This window comes from Aulonocara stuartgranti (genome assembly GCF_965226115.1).
Source record: "Aulonocara stuartgranti genome assembly, chromosome: 7".
Classification (NCBI taxonomy): Eukaryota; Metazoa; Chordata; class Actinopteri; order Cichliformes; family Cichlidae; genus Aulonocara; species Aulonocara stuartgranti.
This window is the reverse complement of record NC_138945.1, coordinates 8,281,657-8,297,957: the sequence shown is the minus strand read 5'-3', so window position 1 is coordinate 8,297,957 and position 16,301 is coordinate 8,281,657. Positions and strand designations below refer to the sequence as shown.

General features: G+C 44.1%; 1 protein-coding gene across 2 annotated transcripts; it reads right to left on the bottom strand.

Annotated features, from left to right (window-relative positions):
- Positions 1-3,399: 3,399 nt before the first annotated feature.
- On the bottom strand, positions 3,400-15,597 carry zdhhc12b (zDHHC palmitoyltransferase 12b). 2 transcript variants are annotated; one of them, XM_082539115.1, is made up of 5 exons: positions 15,044-15,597; positions 14,804-14,943; positions 11,962-12,051; positions 5,169-5,338; positions 3,400-5,083 (listed from the first exon to the last, which is right to left on the bottom strand). In XM_082539115.1, exons 1-5 carry the CDS (start codon positions 15,138-15,140, stop codon positions 4,768-4,770), a joined length of 813 nt encoding a protein of 270 aa, XP_082395241.1. In that variant the 5' UTR covers positions 15,141-15,597; the 3' UTR covers positions 3,400-4,767. The 2 variants fall into 2 exon arrangements, with proteins under 2 accessions (XP_082395241.1, XP_082395242.1); XM_082539116.1 differs by having other exon boundaries at positions 5,169-5,335.
- Between the last annotated feature and the right edge of the window lie 704 nt (positions 15,598-16,301).

Genomic DNA, 16,301 nt, shown 5'->3' with positions numbered 1-16,301 from the left:
CATCACAATAATAAGGCTAGGGTGGTCTTCAACTGTTCGTTTGAGTTTCAGGGGGCCGTCCTGAACCACTACCTCTTACCAGGACCTCCCTTGGGGCCCACTCTGCTGGGGGTATTACTCCGCTTCCGCCAACACCCTGTAGCCGTGAGTGGAGATATCAAAGCCATGTTTCACCAGATTCGGCTGCTCCCAGAGGACTGTCCTCTGCTACGGTTTCTGTGGAGGGATTGTGAAACTGACCGGCCCCCAGACGTATATGAGTGGAGAGTTTTGCCCTTCGGAACGACATGTAGCCCCTGTTGTGCTATTTACGCCCTACAGAGACATGCAAGGGAGCACGAAGACACCCACAAGGACATCTGTGACTCTGTCCACACAGCCTTCTATGTGGATAACTGTTTACAGTCCCTATCCAACCCAGAAGAGGCAAAGCAGCTCATCGACCGAATGAGAGATTTACTCATTCAAGGAGGATTCGAGATACGTCAGTGGGCGAGCAATGTGCCCGAAGTAGTTGCTCACCTGCCCGCTTCAGCTAGATCAGAGAGCTGCGAGCTTTGGCTGAACTTCAAAAGTCTCGACCCACAAGAGTCAACATTAGGACTCAGCTGGCACTGCCCGACAGATGTCCTGGGGTATAAGCACCGCCCTATAACCTACTCCACGGTCACGCTGCGCAACGTGTACAAGGTACTAGCTACCCAGTATGACCCCCTAGGTTATATTTGTCCCTACACTACAAGGGCCAAGCTGATTGTACAGGCCCTGTGGAGCACAGAGAGAGGATGGGATGAGCCCATCGAAGGGAATCTACTTCAGTCCTGGCTTGAGTGGGAAGGTGAACTGTCACACCTTCAGCATGTCACCATTCCCCGCTGCTACGCCCCTTCTCACAACTCCAGCAATGTGACATACGAGGCTCACATATTCTGTGACGCATCAGAAAAGGCGTATGGGGCTGTGGCTTATCTCCGAGTAATCGATCAACAACTGCCCATCGCCACATCATTCCTGATGGCTCGCTCCAGAGTGGCCCCACGTAAACAGGTGTCAATACCCCGGCTGGAGCTTTGCGCAGCGCTCACAGGGGCCCAATTGGCCAAATTACTCCAGACAGAGCTCACCATCCTCCTGAAATCGATCTACCTGTGGACAGACTCCACAACGGTGCTGCAGTGGATCCAGTCTAGTTCCTGTCGCTATAAGGTATTTGTGGGGACTAGAATCTGTGAAATACAGGAGCTGACATCTCCTGAACAGTGGCGGTATGTGACCTCTGACCTCAATCCTGCTGATGACATCACCAGAGGGAAACATCTCGCTGACCTAACTGTCCGCAATCGTTGGTCACATGGTCCACCCTTTCTGTCACAAACTGCTGACACTTGGCCTAAGTTGCCAACAGAGTTCCCGGCATGCAGTGAGGCAGAGCTCAGGAAGACTGCATTCTGTGGGCACGTTTCTGCATCCCCGACTTTACCGGATCCAACACAGTATGCCACGCTAGATGAGCTGATTGCTGCTACCTACCAGACCCAACACGGGGCGGCTGACGCTCCTATTACAGCAGCGGAGCAACTAGAAACCAAAACCATGCTGCTTCGCTCGGCACAGACTGACAGCTTCTCAGAGGAGGCCCGAGCCCTCCAGATCGGGCACCCAGTCCGCTCAGACAGCCGTCTTAGCGTGCTGTCCCCTGAATATGACAGTCTTACCGGTCTCATCAGAGTCGGAGGCCGCCTCCGTCGAGCTGCCGACTTAGATCCAGACAGTATTCATCCCATTGTATTAGCAGCTGAACATCCCCTGACCAAGCTCATCATAAAAACTTATGATGACCAGCTCCTTCATCCAGGTGCAGAGAGGCTGTTTGCGGAAATACGGCGCACCTATTGGATTCTCAGAGGACGTCAAGCCATTAAGAAGCATCAGCACCAGTGTGTGGACTGTAGGAGATGGCGCGCCTCACCTTCTACACCCAAAATGGCTGACTTACCTTCATCGCGGCTGAGACTCTATAAGCCGCCGTTCTGGTCAACGGGCGTAGACTGTTTTGGGCCATACACGATAAAGATAGGTCGTAGAAGAGAGAAACGCTGGGGAATCATCTACAAGTGTCTTACAACCAGATGCGTGCACCTTGATCTCCTCCCTAGTCTTGACACCGATTCCTTCCTTATGTCATTACGCAGATGTATTGCACGCCGAGGAAAGCCATACGAGATGTGGTCTGATCGAGGGACCAATTTCAGAGGTGGGCACAGAGAACTCCAAACGGCGTTTGAAAACATGGAGCCGGACCTCAAGCAGCAACTGGCCAAGCAGACTATCAACTTCTGCTTCAATCCCCCACACTCTCCTCATTTCGGAGGAGCATGGGAAAGGGAAATCAGAGCAGTGAAGTCAGCTCTGCAAGTGGTCCTGAAGGACCAAGTTGTGGTGGAAGAAGTCCTACTCACTGCTCTCATAGAGGTTGAGGGCATTTTGAACTCAAAGCCGCTTGGCTATGCATCGGCTGACATAGCTGACCCAGATCCCATCACACCAAATCTTCTCTTGATGGGGCGGCATGATTCGGCACTACCCCAGGCAGCTTACGGCCCCTCAGGCACTCTTTCTAACAGAAGATGGAGGCACAGTCAGGTCATCAGCGACCACTTCTGGAAGCGGTTCATACAGAACTACCTCCCAGGACTGCAACTCCGACAGAAATGGAGGAGGTCCACTGACAACATGGCTGTGGGACAAGCTGTTATGATTGTGGACTGTAACTTGCCTAGAGGCCTTTGGCCTGTGGGTACCATTGCCAAAGTTTTCCCAGGGATTGATGGCGTTGTTCGAGCTGCCGAGGTCAAGGTTAAAGACAGTACCTATGTTCGCCCGGTAACTAAGTTGGTGGAACTTCCCAAAGTTCCTGAGGACTCAAACGACACTGTTTCAAAATAGAAGGACTCTAGCGGGAGTGTATTTGCCTACAAATACAGGGGCGGCTGTTAAAAGTCCGCTTGTTCACTGTAGCTGTTTTATACTACGTTACCCATGATGCACCTCGGTATCTGTACTTCCGGTTGGGAACGTGTTCAGCGCAGCGCTGCACAGATGAGAGGTGTGTCGGAGGAGTAACGTATTAACGTGCATTCGGTGTGAGTTAATACTGCGTGCGTGCTTACCATATGACCACACACACACACATACCCATATACACACTCACACCCCCGTTACCTGCATGTGAATATTGTAATGCCTCCCTACCAACGCTGTACATCCTGTTGATGTCATCTGCCACCTCTTTAGTAAAGTTATTTGAACTACATCACTGTGGAGTACCATTCCTTCTGACCGAGGACGACTCAGTTGAAGCGTGATCGGCAATCAGTGCAAACATACATTACATAGAGAGTTGCTTGTTTTGAAGGAAATTATGAACTTGATGTGTAAACAATAAGGAGGAAGGCCGCAGTGCTGGTTACCAGTTATTAAGAGGAGCAGCCTCATTCTGGAAACACACACTATGTTCAAATTGTCCTAAAAATGACTCCTATTTCCTGTTCCCGACCTGGTGATGTTCTCCATCGAGGTCAAAATGTTTACGTTGGGAAAAGAAGCCTGTGTGCTGAGATTCTAACCAACTCGATGTCTACTGTGTTGAAATTACAGCATCGAGACAATGGACGGCAAAATGCCCACCTTATTAGCGTGTTCTTACTGTGATGTTTCATGAAGGTCATAAAAAAATAGCAATAGTCCTGTCCCTGAGTGTTCTGCTCAATAATACTGAAACTTGGCTGAACTGTCCTTCCTCTGGAGTCTGCACAGACCAACAATGAGCAATGCTCATAAGCATGTAGGCATAGTAGCTGTATTTTCACGAACGTGTGCGAGGCTCAAGATCTGATGCTTTTGTTTACCTTCTACACATCTTACAGGTCATACAGCTGTTTGAAAAATGCTGGCTAAATCCTGAGCTCCAGCTGTGTCTCAGACCTTTGAACCTCGCATTCTCCATTTTCTATTTCTAAGACCTGCGTTGGTTCGCACAATCCTCGTTGGGTTTCTCACCGGTTCTGCTGTTTTTGAGCTGCTCATTTGTTCTGCTCTTGGCAGCATATTGATTATTATTGAAATGAATCGGCTGCATCTTTAAATTTCATTAAATTAGTGCACTATTATTAGATCATGATCATTAGGGCATCATGCTAATTTGCCCTGCCCCATAGCCCGTAAGACACATGAGCAGGAAAATGATTTATTTCATTTAAGTCCTTGATTTCCATGACTGAAGTAAAATTTCCTCCATCCATCATGTATTCTAGCTGACCTTAAGTAAAAATTAATTCCATGATAAACAACAAACATTCCAAAGGTGAAGTGTGCATTATACTTAATTAAGTCAATTATTATAGCTCTTATTTCTCTTGCTGTAGACCTTAACATAAGGTCTTTAGACCAGAATTTGAAATGCTTTTATTATAGCTGTCATGCACCTGTATCACTTTACTCATTAGAAAACTTCCTAACCAAAACTGACTATTTGAAAGCTCCCACATATTTCACTACGACTGCATTGAGGTAAAAAAAAAAACAGGAAATGCAGGCAATCAATTGCAATAAAGAACGACTGAGAGGATGAGGAGGGGGGAAACGCTCCACAGTTATGGCACAACAACACAAATGCCTATATAAAGGGAACCGGTCACAAGCACAGTTTATCCTCCTATTTGGTGTGTAATCCCAGATCCAGAGAGGCTGTTCATCACTGAAATGTACCTAAACCTGATCGCTGCCCTCCTTGAAGTACACATGCTCCCACACCACTGTGCCCCAGATGCAGAAGAAACCCCAAAGGTTTTGGAATGTCCCGCGGTCAAAGGGGTTCTCATCTGCACCGCAGTGTTTGAGGTAGGAGATGCGGTGGCGCGACATGAACTCCCACGTGGTTGTGTTGAGAGAAACCAGGTATAGATGGGAGCCGAGCAGCAACAGTACGATGAGCGAGAGCAGCGCTAGCAGCATGGTCACGGCCGTCAGGACTCCATTTGTACGCAGCCACTGGTGCCAGATGGGTACGTAGGTGAAACCCGTCCTGAAGAGGAGAGAGCAATAGGATGTGACAGCTTTGCAACAGCAGCAACAGTAACATGGAGGTAGAGATGGGTGGTGTTGCTCACCAGGCAATGCGCAGGCCCCATAGAAGCACTAGCAGCTGGAAGGCCAGGTAAAACACAAACCAGCGGTGGTTCCTCTCACCAACGCAGTTCTCAATCCAGGGACAGTGATGGTCATAACGCCGGACGCAGTGCTGACACGTCTGGCAGTGCTTTGATCTCATTGGCTGCTGCTTGAAACACAGAACAATTTTTTTTTTTTTGAATGAAACAAGTGTCCAAATCATTAATCATCTCCATGATTTCTGCTTCATTAACCTCTTGCACGCAAAATAAATCTGATGATTCCACAGTTATTATGTTACAACTGAAGAATTGAAATTCTGAGTTAATTCCACTACTAACTGTATACAGTGTTATTAAATTCACGTGCCATAGAACCCTCATCTTTAATAATTGTACCATTTATATTCAATTCCTTTTCTTTCTTTCAGTTTTATTTATATAGAGGCAAATCACATCAACAGTTGCCTCAAAGAGCAAGCGATTAATAATAACTAATAATTAATGATTAAATGCAGAGTTGTGTATAAACCACTCGGTGCATCATGGGAAGTCCCCAGCAGCCTAGGCCTACTGCATTATAACTGAGGGAGGATTCAGGGTCACCTGGTCCAGCCCTAACTATATGCTTTAGCAAAAAGGAAAGTTTTAAGCTTACTCTTAAATGTACAGATGGTGTCTGTCTCCTGAATCCAAACTGGAAACTGGTTCCATAGAAGAGGGGCCTGAAAGCTGAAGCCTCTGCATCCTATTCTACTTTTAAATATCCTACAAACCCCAAGTAAACCAGCAGTCTGAGACCAAAGTGTTCTAATGGGGTGTCATGGTACTATGAGGTGTTTACTCAAGACCTTGTATATATGGGGCGACCGTGGCTCAGGGGGTTGTGAAGCGTATCTGTAACCGGAAGGTCGCCGGTTCGATCCCCGGGCTCTCTGTCCTGGTCGTTGTGTCCTTGGGCAAGACACTTTACCCTACTGGTGTTGGCCAGAGGGGCCGATGGCGCGATATGGCAGCCTCGCTTCTGTCAGTCTGCCCCAGGGCGGCTGTGGCTACAACCGCCCTGGGGCGGAGACAAGCTACGGTTGTAGCCACAGCCGTAGCTTGTCTCCACCAGTGTGTGAATGTGAGAGTGAATGAATAATGGCATTGTAAAGCGCTTTGGGTGCCTTGAAAAGCGCTATATAAATCCATTATTATTATTATATAAAGAGGAATTACCATAGGTGGATCTAACAGATGATCAGTGCAAACAGGATCCATAAATGCTATGAATATGTGCATTCATAGCATAGTGGTTTTTTTTTTTAGTTTTTCAATACATGTGCAAGATTTTCAAGCAAGCTTTTTCACTTTGTCATTATGGGGTATTGCAAGTAGAATTTTGAAGTGAAAAGAATTGAATTCATTTTTTGAAGAAGGCTATAATGTGACAAAATGTGGAACAGGTAAAGCGGTGTGAATACTTTCCAAATGCACTGTATTTGGTAAGATTACAACAGCACAGGGCACAAAGTGTCGTTAGTTCAGCCATTTAGTCATTTAATTTAGAGCAATTTAGCATCACCGTTCAGTTCATAGGCCACTCGGAGGCAGGGAGAGCAGCAGGAAGACCACTGAGCAGAGTGGGCAACCATGTCAGCAGATATGAAACTGAAAATGAAATATGGGGATGACAGGGAAGTGGGTTGTAAAGTGCCTTAGAAATGGATAGGCTAAAGCAGCTGAAACAGAGTGTAGTTGGATGTGTAAAAGTATATCAGGTGACTGATATACAATGAATACAGGCAGACTGTCTGTAACTCAGAGCTCAACTCAGTAGTCCAGTATTATCAATGGACCGTGGTACCTCCTTAGAGAAAGTGTCAGTGCGTCATGAATTTTGCCCAATTTTTGTTAGTTCCTGTTTGTGTGAGTATGTGGGGCTTTTCTTATCTGGTGATGAAACATTTTACTCGGAGTCCCGGCATACTGCATCTGAAGTATTATCTGATACTTTTAAGGTCGTCTGGGTATGTAACACAGCCCTGTGTTTCCTGATATCCTATACCACTGCTGGATCCTGCCAGATATCAAGTGTCTCATTTCAGCCTGAGAGCCACACACTGACACACAAACACATGCAGAGAACAAAGAGGTGACATTGTACAGTTTGCCCATCCTGTATGGGAATACAGATGCTACGTCTGTCCACCCCAGCTTTTCCTCTATTGTCACAAGCAGACATATGCTTATTCAAACTTCTGCTTCAACATCCAGAACGACCTTCAGACTCCTTTTAAAAGTAAGACTTCAAGGAGGGGGAAAAAACAGCAGAAAATGACCTCTGGAGAGTTGTGGATCCATCACAAGCAGCATCCGTTTGTTGTTTTAGAAGCAACACAATTTTAACTGTCCTTTTATTTCTGGCCATTTGATTCGGTGGTAGAGTAAGTTGTCTACTAATCAAAAATTCAATGGATCGATCCCCCGCTTCTCCAGTTTATCTTGGGCAAGATACTGTACCCCAATGCATCCACATCAATTGCCTCAGTCAAGATCAGGGTTCCGATGCAACAAAATGAACTCTTGCTATCAAAAATGTTTGATTACAATTCTTGCTTCAAAGGGTGTCACGACCACTTATTAGGTTTAGGGGGTGTGGACCTGGTGAACCAACAATCTAATACAGGAGATCTGGATTGGCTCTCTGTTTAAAAAGTCCTAACCTCTGATAAATGAGCTTAGATGGAGCCTGATGGGTGAGGGTTAGGGGCAGTAACAGCATTAGCTGCCTCTGGTATCCAGGTATATTGATTCCTCTAGAGTCTCTGCTGGAATCTTTAACATCTTATATTCGATCTTCTGAACTGCTCATCTTGCAGAGGACAAAGGGAAGATCCGTGTATCTCTTTTTCACCTAACTTTTATACCTGGTCAAGCTTTCTCCTCCCTCTCTTTCTGGACGTCACATCTTCTGAGATGACATCTGGCCCGACCCTTTGTGACATCCAGTCACGTTGTTAACGCCTGATCACCAGATGACCAGCGACAACTATCATCCTCTCTCCATCTATCTGACTTGTGCACATACATCATTTACTTGAATGTCTCGCTGAATCCCACCTTTCTCGACAGGTATAATCACTTTTTCCACACAGTGCCAGGTAGATTTTTTCCCCCTTAATATATTCAATTATCATTTAAAAGTTGCATTTTGTGTTTACTCAGGTTATGTCTAAAACATTTAAGCGTGACAAGTATCCAATTTACCATTTGGTAAATGGACTGGTACCATTTTACTGGTTCTTATATATAGCACTTTTCTACTCTGAGCATTCAAAGCGCTTTATACAACTTGCCTCTATACAAGTGCTTTCTATCTAACATTCACACTCATTTATACTCCAATGGATGAAGATGGGAGAGCAACTTGGGATTAATATCTTGCCCAAGGAGTTTTAGGCCGCAGACTCAAGCAGATGGGGATCGAACAACCAACCTTTTGATTAGTAGGTGACCTGCTTAGCCTCCAAACGGCTCTGGTGGCTTTGGCTCTCTGATTTTGTTCTGGCCAGATGTACCACCCTCACCTCTCCACAACTGAGATTAGCTCCCTCACAGAAAAGTGAATCAGTGCAGTACAAATGTAGTGACAAAGATATCTCACACATTCACTGCCTTTTCCTTCAGAGACCTAGTCACTTGGGTTGTGGTTGTACACGTACAAATCTCAACTGTACTTAAGTATTTATTTTTCCCTTTTAGTCCCTACATTTTTACACAAATATCTCCATTTTCTACTCGGGGTTGTTACTCTAAGTTTAAGACATGTGAGGACATTTGAGTTATTATTTCAGGTTACTGTGCGTCTTGAAATATCAAACAAAGTTGAACCTAAATGGAGGGAACAATAATTGCTTGTGCTTATTGCACATGAACAAATAAACAGGGCAAAAACATTTAGTCGGTGCATCATTTACAGCACCGTTTTCAAGGCTTAAAGTGGGCCGGAACAATCCAGAACAGTGTGTTTTGGTCCAGATATCTGGAAGCTGGTCATAATAAGCTTTTTTTCCACAACACTGGTGGTTCTGCATCTAGTGCTACGGAAGAGAAGCATAAAACTTTTTAAAGTCGTGGATAATTTAAATTCAATGTTATTTGTACAGCTCCAATTCACAACAAGAGTCACCTCAAGGAATTTCCAGTGCAATTTTTCAAATATACTCATAAGAGCAGACACACAAACGGTTTGTGTGCCATTTGTCACACAGCATGCCTGCTGTGCTTGCAAAGGACAGAAAAGAAAGTGAGATAACTTCACTCAGAGATGGAGAGACAACAGGAGATTTTATCTTCTAGGATAAAGATTGCTCAGTGGCATTAGATAGCTGACGTGTAATCTCCTTATTTAATTTAGAGCTGTTTTTAAAAAAGATATCAGATCAATAGATGATCTGTTGTTTGGTGTGATCTGTTTTCCATCCATCTTCTTTTTCCACTTACCTGGGGCCGGGTCGCAGGGGCAGCAGCCTAAGCAGAGAAGCCCAGACCATGCCTGGCCCCGACCACCTCCTCCAGCTTGTCTGGGGGAACACCAAGGCGTTCCCAGGCCAGTTGAGAGATATAATCTCTCCAGCGAGTCATGGGTCTGCCCTGGGGTCTCCTCCCGGTGGGACATGCCCGAACCACGTCAACTGGCTCCTTTCGTTGTGGAGGAGCAGCGGCTCTACTCTGAGCCCCTCCCAGATGGCTGAAGTCCTAAACCTATCTCTTTTTTTTAACTTGTATTGTGTCTTTTACCTGTATTGCTATGTATCGCTTTTATTCTTTTTTTTATCTTTTTAGTTTTAAATAGTTGTACAGCACTTTGTTTGAAAGCGCTTTATAAATAAAGTTATTATTATTATTATTATTCTTCTGGAAAGAAGCTTATTTCCGCTGTTTGTATCCGTGATCTTGTTCTTTCGGTCACTGCCCAGAGCTCGTGATCTCGTGATAGGTGACGGTAGGGACGTAGACTGATCAGCAAGTAGAGAGCTTTGCTTTTACACTCAGCTCTCTCTTCACCATGGCGGACTGGTACAGCGTCCATATCACTGCAGCTGCAGCACCAATCCATCTGTCGATCTCCTGCTCCCTTGTCCCGTTACTTGTGAGTAAGACCATGAAATACTTAAACTCCTCAAATCGGGGCAGGAAATCACTCCACCCTTTCCCGGCTGAGGACCATGGCTTCAGATTTGGTGGTGCAGATTCTTATTCCCACTGCTTCACACTCGGCTGCGAACCGTTCCAGTGCGAGCTGGAGGTCATCATCTGATGAAACCAACAAAATCACATCATCTGCGAAAAGCGGAGAGGAGATTCTGAGACCACCCAAATGAAAGCCTTCTGCCACTTGAGTACAGATAGAAATTCTGTCCATAAAAATAACAAACCGAATCGATGACAAAGGGCAGCCCTGGCGGAGTCCATCACCCACAGTGAACGAGTTCAACTTATTGCCAGATATGTGGACCAAGCTCTTGCAACAGTTGTCTATGGATCGAATGGCCCGTAGAAATGGGCCAGGCGCCCTTATACTCCTGAAGCACCTCCCACAGGACACCCCAAGGGACACGGTTGAATGCCTTCTCCATGTCTTCTCTGGTTGGGCAAACTCTCATGCACCCTCAAGAATCCTTGAGAGGATAAGGAGCTGGCCCAGTGTTCCACAACCAGGATGAAAACCACATTGTTCCTCCTGTATCCGAGGTTCGACTAACAGACCGTTCCCCCTTTCTTAAAGATGGGAACCACTACCCCGGTCTGCAAATCCAGAGGTACCACCCCTGATCTCCACACAACATTGCAGAGCCATGTCAATCATCCACCCAAGGTGAAGTGTTCCCTTGATCTTGCACTCATAGGGGTCTTCTGAATCACTCTTTGTCTGGTCCCTCGCCCAGGACCAATTTGCCATTGGAGACCCTATCAGGAGGCAAAAGCACCTGGACAACATAGCCCCTGGGAACCCTGGGACACACAAAACCCTCCACCACGATAAGGTAGCAATTCGCGGTTTTCATATTATGAAACATTGTGCAAAATTCAACACAGTTCTATTCCATTTAATTGTATAGCACTAAATTACAAGAACAATCAACTCCAGGCGCTCAAGATTGTAGAGACCTGACGATAATAAACTGGCATACTGCCTTTTTGTTATTCACATGTTCCATGACAGTTGTAGGCAGCTGAGTGCAGACTACACTGCTTATCTCACAACACAGTGACGTTTACAGCCATGCCCTATGATGGAGCGGTGGTCAGTGTCAGGTTACACCAAGGGCAGCAGGCAGCAAATTAGGTGATGATGTTTATTAGATTCACTCAATGAATTCCACCTTTAAATTAGCTTTGTACTGCTTTGGGTTGAAAATCAGCCGTAGTACCTCATGTAAGATGCTCATATCCTGCTGAATTGATTTGGCCAGAAAGAGCAGCAGGAAAGCTCCATCTGATCTCCACATATCTACAATGAAGGCAACAGAGCTAGTTTCTTTTAATTCCCTTTGTTTTTCTCTGCTTGTGTTCTACATTATGGATGTGCAAACTGTTTACATTCATTATTAATTAGAACTGAAGTAACAAGGAGTTACTTTTTACTTTTATACTTTTCAAAGCCTGTACTTTTTTTACTTTTACTGGAGTAAAAAAGTTGAATAAGTACTTTAACTTTTACCAGGGTATTTTTTATTGGAAGTGTCTCTACTTCTATTTAAGTGACATGTGTATACCACCTCTGCCGACGAGCTGAGCAGCATACCTGAAGCAGACAGTGGCCACAACGGCGCTTTCTCAGGGATTTGGTGGCAGGAGGAATCATGTCCTGCTGCTCAGTCACTCCCAGCATGAACTAATACAACAAAGAAGACAAATTGGTCAGAAAGGAGTAACTGTCCAGCTAACAAATTATGTTAAAGTGGACACTGTCACTGTTTCCCACTTTTTCTATATGGTAGGGACATCAGATGGACTGAGGTGTCCTCACTTTTAATCTTATCCTTCCTGGTCACTCCAAGTGAAAATCTTAACATGTTCACCTCAGCCCCCTGTCTGTTAGTCAAAGCCACTGTCTCCAAGCCATACATCATAACATGTCTTACTACCATCTTGTAAATCATCCCTTTCACACTCCTGACTTTTATCTCCACCCACTCCATTCTGCCTGCACTCTCTTTCACCTCTCTTGGGCAGTGTCTGTTGCTTTAGATGGTCTGGACCCCAACCAAGTTATACAACAGCTGAACCTTTAATTGCATCTTTGCTAGTAACTTCTGACTTGCATGAAATCCTTTTACTTCATCTAAGAGCAGAGTACCACTCTCTGTGCTGGCACATCGACAGTAACTCACTATCTCTGGTCCTTGCATGTTCACCCTTTCCACCTATCTCATTCACACACACATATTCTGTTCTTGCTACTTTCATTCCTCTTCTCCATAGCATACCTCTACCTCTCCCTACTCTCGCTATAGATCACAATGTCAACTGCAAACATCATAGTCCACAGAGACTCCTGCCTGACCTCATCTGTTAGCCTGTCCATTACAACAATTGCTGGATATCATCACTGATTTCTATAATCAATTTGATTCCGATTCACGAGGTCCCAATTCAATTCTATCCCTGATTCAATTTGATTAAATTCAATTTTGACTTAGTCAGGTATAGTATAATTCTGATCATTTATCAGTACATATCCATATTTTATATCTAGGTATAAAAACTGACTTCATCAGAGGTGTAAGCATCACAGCACATGCCTTTGTGTCAAAGTAACTGTGGATAAAACACAGAAAAACATGAAGGAGATTTTCCTGGCCTGAATTTTTATAGCACCACCTTAAAAATTCTCTGCAGTAGATCAAAAACAGAAGAAAACCATGAATTAACATATGAACATTACCTGATGCTGCTGAAGCGAAACAGAGCAAAGTTACAGAGGTTTTATTAGAGACACAGCTAAGCCTTTTGCAGTTTGGCATAATTTTAAAAAGTTTACATTTCTTTGTCGTTGAACAGCAGAAATTAGGCATTTTTGAAAAACAACAAACAAACCAAAAAAAAACCAAAACAGCGGGCGACAGCAATGCACACAACGGTAGACTGGTGCGTAATAAGCAAGCGAATAATGCAGAAAACTGAGATTTGAGTTTGAGAGAAACTGTTCTTGAATTACACAGAGAAAGAGAGCGAGCGAGAGCTGTGCAGGAAGTGTGATTTTATTGTGGTGGAAGCAAAAGAGCAAAAGTAGTAGGGAATTAAATATGATGTTTATTAAATGTGAACTGTAGTTTTGATCTTCTTTTGCTGCTGGTTCAGTGAATTTTGATCGGATAATGACAAAACCTGCAGAATCAGAATTCAGCCCAGACAGCGTGTCTGTGTACATGCCATCGGGTGAACGATCTGCTCTTTGTGTTTACATCTTTGTGCGGATTCTGTTTACCTGCTCTCATTTGCTGTTTTAGCTGTTTGGTGGTTGTTGAAATTGTTTTGTGAGCCTTAACCTGAGATTCTGGTGTTTCTGGCAAAATAAATGTATATTTAAAAATCGATTCAGGATTTAATGAATCGATATTGTGTTATTCTAGCTAACATCGATTTGAATCGGAAAATAGATTTTTTAAAGCCACCCCTAATTTCAACTGGAAACAAGAAAGGCTTTAGAGAAGATCCTTCACCACTGTCCTCATACATGTGCTGCACCACCCTCACATACTTTTCTTTCTCGCTATTAGAGTAGGGCAGTGGTTTCAAACTCGCAGCCCATGGCCACTTGTGGCTCACGTCACCCCTACTTGCAGCCCGTATATTGAAGTTACCTTTTTGTTGGGAGGATTTGTTTGTTGTTGAGTGCAATGTTAAAATAAGTTCTTTAAAAAGCAAAAAACGATTTAATATGAAGGCATCATGAGGAGAGAGTACAAACATGTTGAGGGACTGGCTGTGTTAGTTCAGTGAGAGTTATTTGTGAAAAAAACAATTTTCACCAGCAGTCAAAAACTAACGTGTACACTTGTCTGCTTTTTTATTTTGTTAAATACGAACAAAATTATAACAGAAGTGATGCCATGTGTCTGGCCAGAAAGAGAGTAGCAATTTCCTTCTCTGGTAGTTTAATGAAAGGCTTCGGTTAGTTAAGCATGAGGGGGGGAAAATGTGTTAACACTGGCAGTTTTGTCTTGTTATAGAATATTTGAAATTTAAAACAAACAAACAAAACACTAAATTTTTGGAAATACTTGCTTGATTGGTTTGTTTTTGCACTACTTACACTAAAGTGGCCACTAAAGAGATGACAGTGCCAGCAGTGGCCTACAGCTCATTTAAGTTACAATATTAAGCAACTTTAGGCGACTATTGCTGTGATCTTATATAAATAAAACTGAACTGAATTAAAGGCAGAGTGTTAGTTTGCCTTAAATAAATTATTGTTATCATTATTGTTTTGGCACTGCAAGCACACGATTATCTTTTAAGATATATTTTTTAAATCAGGTTTTTTAACCAGCAACGTAAACATTCAAGCTGCTTCAAACCATCACAACACAAAGGTAAAAAGTGGGAGTGATAACAGTAATGTACAGTAGGCTCGTGCTCACCTGCAAGTCCGTGTCATCAGACAGGATGAAACCCGGGTCCATCAGAGAGACCGCGAAGTACAGCAGCACAGACAGCAGCACCAGCAGGACGAAGAGCACGGGCTGGACAAGCTGGCCCGTCTCCTCCTGCTTCCTCAGCTCTGTGAACACATCACTCACACACTTAACACCACCACAGCTCCCAGGGGTGTGCGAGCGATTATAGAGGCAAAGCCTATGAATGTAAAGTGATAGATTCACCTGTATCATGTAGGAAGAGGATTAACGTTATGACCCATGTCAGAATCACATGTGATGTTCTCACCAGAAACCCTGAGCCGAAAACATTTTTGAACATGTTCTTAGCATAATAGATCAGCCATCCAACATGCAAATGGAGCTGATAAACGACAACACCACTCTCTTCCCTGGGCAAGCGTCATACAAGCCGTAATGTCGTCAGAGTATTAAACGATGTGTTGCGACCGAATCAAATCGTTGAATATTTCTTCTACCCAGGACATATTACATATGTCGAGTTTCGGCAGCTGGGAAGTAAACATCCCGCTCGCTTCCTTCCAGTGGATTTGTTTTTATCCTTCCAACGACTCACAGTAGCAGCGATTAGTATGGCAAACAATCTAGGCCAAAATTCTCTAATTTTCTAACCCGTTTGTTTAAGAAATGACGTAAAAATCGCCGTTTGATAAGTCAGAACGCCGTAAAAAAACGGCGTTGACCCGAACAGAACACAGTATTTTACGCCAGAGACTGGCGCCTTGAACGCCCCTTCTGAGTGGAGGAAAAAACGCCGTTTTTCCCGGTCTTCCAACGCCGCTTTTTACGTCATACACAGCTGCGCTGTTTTTGCGAGTGTTGGGAAAAGCGGCGTTCATAGACCGGGAAAAAAGCGTTCTTTCCGCCACTCAGAAGGGGCGGTTCAAGGCACCACTCTCTGGCGTTCTGACTTATTAAACGGTGGTTTTTTTTACATCATTTCTTAAACATACGGGTTAGAAGTCAGGGCAGAAAACGTACACTGGTCAGATGTGACAATTAGGGCTATTTTTCTTCCATAAATGTACCTAATCAATATTAACCCTGATTCTTTTGTCCCCATGATATAACAGAGAAAACACTATTGTTAAAAAACATTTTTTATTCAATCATCTTCCGGAAGAGAGAGACCCCTGCACAGCTCAAACGCCAGTTGCAAGAGCTCTAACATTTTTAGCTCAACATGTGTCTTATATGGTGTTATTTCTGTACTTCAGACGTCACACACGTCACACACAATTTCAAACATTGCTTATATGGCAAAGTTTCTCTTTTCTGAGTCTTATCTATTAATATGCCTGTGCACTAAAACTCCCTGTTTTTCAGTCTGGCTGAGCACTTAGTTTGTGAGTCAAAAGTGGCCTTGCTCTACAAGCCTTCATTATTAAAGTACATAAAACAATATAATAGGAAAATAAGGATACTAAGGATATTGATTTCATGACACTTATTAAACTGTGAT

Coding starts and splice junctions, on each gene's coding strand:
- zdhhc12b (XM_082539115.1), bottom strand. CDS start 15,140: ATGTTCAAAAATGTTTTCGGCTCAGGGTTTCTGGTGAGAACATCACAT. Junction 12,052..14,803: donor CTGATGACACGGACTTGCAG/GTGAGCACGAGC, acceptor TTGTTGTATTAG/TTCATGCTGGGAGTGACTGA. Junction 5,339..11,961: donor GTGGCCACTGTCTGCTTCAG/GTATGCTGCTCA, acceptor CTGTGTTTCAAG/CAGCAGCCAATGAGATCAAA.